This window comes from Protobothrops mucrosquamatus, unplaced genomic scaffold (assembly GCF_001527695.2).
Source record: "Protobothrops mucrosquamatus isolate PMUCROS unplaced genomic scaffold, P.Mucros_1.0 scaffold11794, whole genome shotgun sequence".
Classification (NCBI taxonomy): Eukaryota; Metazoa; Chordata; class Lepidosauria; order Squamata; family Viperidae; genus Protobothrops; species Protobothrops mucrosquamatus.
The window spans coordinates 4,814-7,331 of record NW_015397572.1 but is presented as its reverse complement, the minus strand read 5'-3'; the positions used below and the strand labels follow the sequence as shown (position 1 = coordinate 7,331).

At 48.2% G+C, this 2,518-nt stretch overlaps 1 protein-coding gene across 1 annotated transcript; it reads right to left on the bottom strand.

Annotated features, from left to right (window-relative positions):
* Positions 1–27: 27 nt before the first annotated feature.
* On the bottom strand, positions 28–1,089 carry LOC107301351 (zinc finger protein 502-like; the record flags this gene model as incomplete). Its single annotated transcript, XM_015830588.1, has 3 exons — positions 461–1,089; positions 307–367; positions 28–213 (listed from the first exon to the last, which is right to left on the bottom strand). Coding segments are annotated over exons 1-3 (876 nt in total), but the record flags the coding sequence as incomplete, so codon positions are not given.
* Positions 1,090–2,518: the final 1,429 nt, after the last annotated feature.

Here is a 2,518-nt window from a genome sequence, read left to right as displayed (position 1 = left end):
ATTTCTTTCCCCTGTGTGAGTTTTTACATGACTTCTAAGATCTGATGTGGTAGAATAAAATTGTCCACATTCGATACATTGATGTGGTTTCTCCCCTGTGTGGGTTTTATGATGTCTCCAAAGGTTTATCTGTTGAGCAAAACATTTTCCACATTCTAGGCATCTGTATAATTTCTCCCCTGTGTGGGTTTTATGATGTGTCCAAAGGTTTCCCTGTTCAGCAAAACATTTTCCACATTCGAAGCATTGATATGGCTTCTCCCCTGTGTGGGTTTTATGATGTCTCCCAAGGGTTCCCTTTTGAGCAAAACATTTCCCACATTCTACGCATCTGTATGGCTTCTCTCCTGTGTGAAGCCTCTGATGACTTCCAAGATGGTGTTTTAGGGTAAAGCTCTTTCCACACTCCTTACATTTGTATGGTTTTTCCCCTGTGTGGATTCTCTCATGAAGCTGAAGCTCTCTTTGTGTAAGAAAACCTTTCCCACACTCCCTACATTGATAGGGTTTCTCCCGTTTGTGTCCCTTCTGGTGTCTCCGAAGCACAGAAGGAAACATAAATCGTCTCTCACATTCTGGGCATTCATAGGGTCTCTCTCTGGTGTGACGTCTTTGATGTTGCACTAGGTGTGATTTCGAGATAAAACATTTCCCACATTCGAGGCACTTTTCGTTTTTCTCCCCTCTGTGTGTTTTCTCATGACTCCGAAGAGATGAACTCAGGGTGAAACATTTTCCACACTCAAAGCATTTGTAAGATTTTATTCCTGCATGAATCTTCCCATGGCACCAAAGACCTGCGTTCCGAGAAAAGCTCCTCCCACATTCCCAACACGTGTAAGGCTTCTCCCCTGTGTGAATTCTCTCGTGGTTTCTGAGACTATCTATTCTACGAAAAAAATTCCCACATTCCAGACACTGATAGGGTTTCTCTCCAGTGTGGATTTTCTGATGTCTAACAAGGTGTGACCTTTGACCAAAGCATAGGTCACATTCCTCACATTTATAGGGCTTTAGTCTGGGGGGGCTTCTGAAATTTTTCATGTCTTTTCCAGAGAAGGATTTTGCACCCTCCAAACCTTCCCACATGGACCTTCCTGTGGGTCAAAAGGAGGGACCGGCAAGCAAAGGATTTTCCACACTCTGAGCATTCATGGGTTCTTGTGTGGTTTTCTTTTGTGGCTGCTTCTGTCTCACAGGGGATCCAAGAGTTTCCCAGGCTCCATCCTTTCTGGCACTGGCTGCCTTGGGCTGAATTTCTACTATCTCTTGAAAGGTGACTTGCAGGTGAATCTTTGGTCAGAGTTGTTTTCCTGCTGGTGGAAAAAGAAAGAAGAGGAGAATAATGTTTCCTTTTGAGAATGGTAGAGAATCACAATATCTTAGCCTTGGAAGGGACCATGAAGGTCTTCCAGTCCACCCTCTGACCAGGGCAGGGGTCCACAGTACACCCCAGACAAAACCTCCATTGATTCCGTCACCCCAGATCCCTCGGAGGCAAACTCTTCTGCTGTTCACTGACTCAATTTTTTCCTCCTTGGTTCTCGTCCTATGACGAGGAGAAAAAGAAGCCCTGAAACTTTAGGTAGTCCTCAACTTATGACCAAAATCGGGACTGAAATCTTGGTGAGTCCAGGGAAGTAGGAGTTATGTGAGGGTCACACGGCCACTTCACTCACCAAGCGCAATCCCACACTCCGGCTTACAGTCATTAAAACATCTTGAGGGTTCTTAAGTGGAGGAAGGCCCAGGGAAGGGATGTGGGGGTGTCTGGGGGTGGGCTGGTCCTAGAGACCAGGCACAGGCCCATGGAAGCTTGAGCCGTCCCATCCAGGCCATGAAAAGCATCCCTGATTGACAGGAGGCCTGGGGCCTTCAGCCCTTTCAACCAGGTGGCCACTGACCCCAGGCCTGGACTTTAGCCCAGTGTCACCACGACCACTGAGAAATGAGGCATTAATCCCCACACTGGAGGCCTTTCCAGCCTTGCGCCATTCTCCAAGCTGCATGTTCCATACATGTTTCCAAGCCATGTGCCCCAAAGTCAATGTGTCCCTGAAGTCAAAAATAGCCTGTGCTGGGACTCACATGGCCTCTCCTGTCCATTTCAGACAACCCCACATTCGTCTGCTTAACAACATGTGAAATCGGCTTCCTTGGCTTAAGCCACTGAAACAGATGTAATTCACTTTATCCCTTTATCTCTAGGCCAGACATGTCAAACATAAGGTCCGTGGGCTGGATGCGGCCCAGGGAGGGCCCAGATTTGGCCCCCCGGGGCTGTCACAGAAATGGCAAGTGAACAGCCCCGCTGCCCCAGCCCTGGCCCACCGCAATCCAGCTGGGTGCCTTGGTCAGGCCCGGTCAGGAGTGGAAGAGGAGGAGGCAGAGGAAGCCGAGGTGTTACAAAAAAGGAGAGCTTCCCCCATTCTTCCACCCCTTCTCTTTTTTTTTTAACTTCCTCCCACTCGTTCAGGTGCAGCTGAGGAAAAGGACGAGGAGTAAACAGGAAGGATGT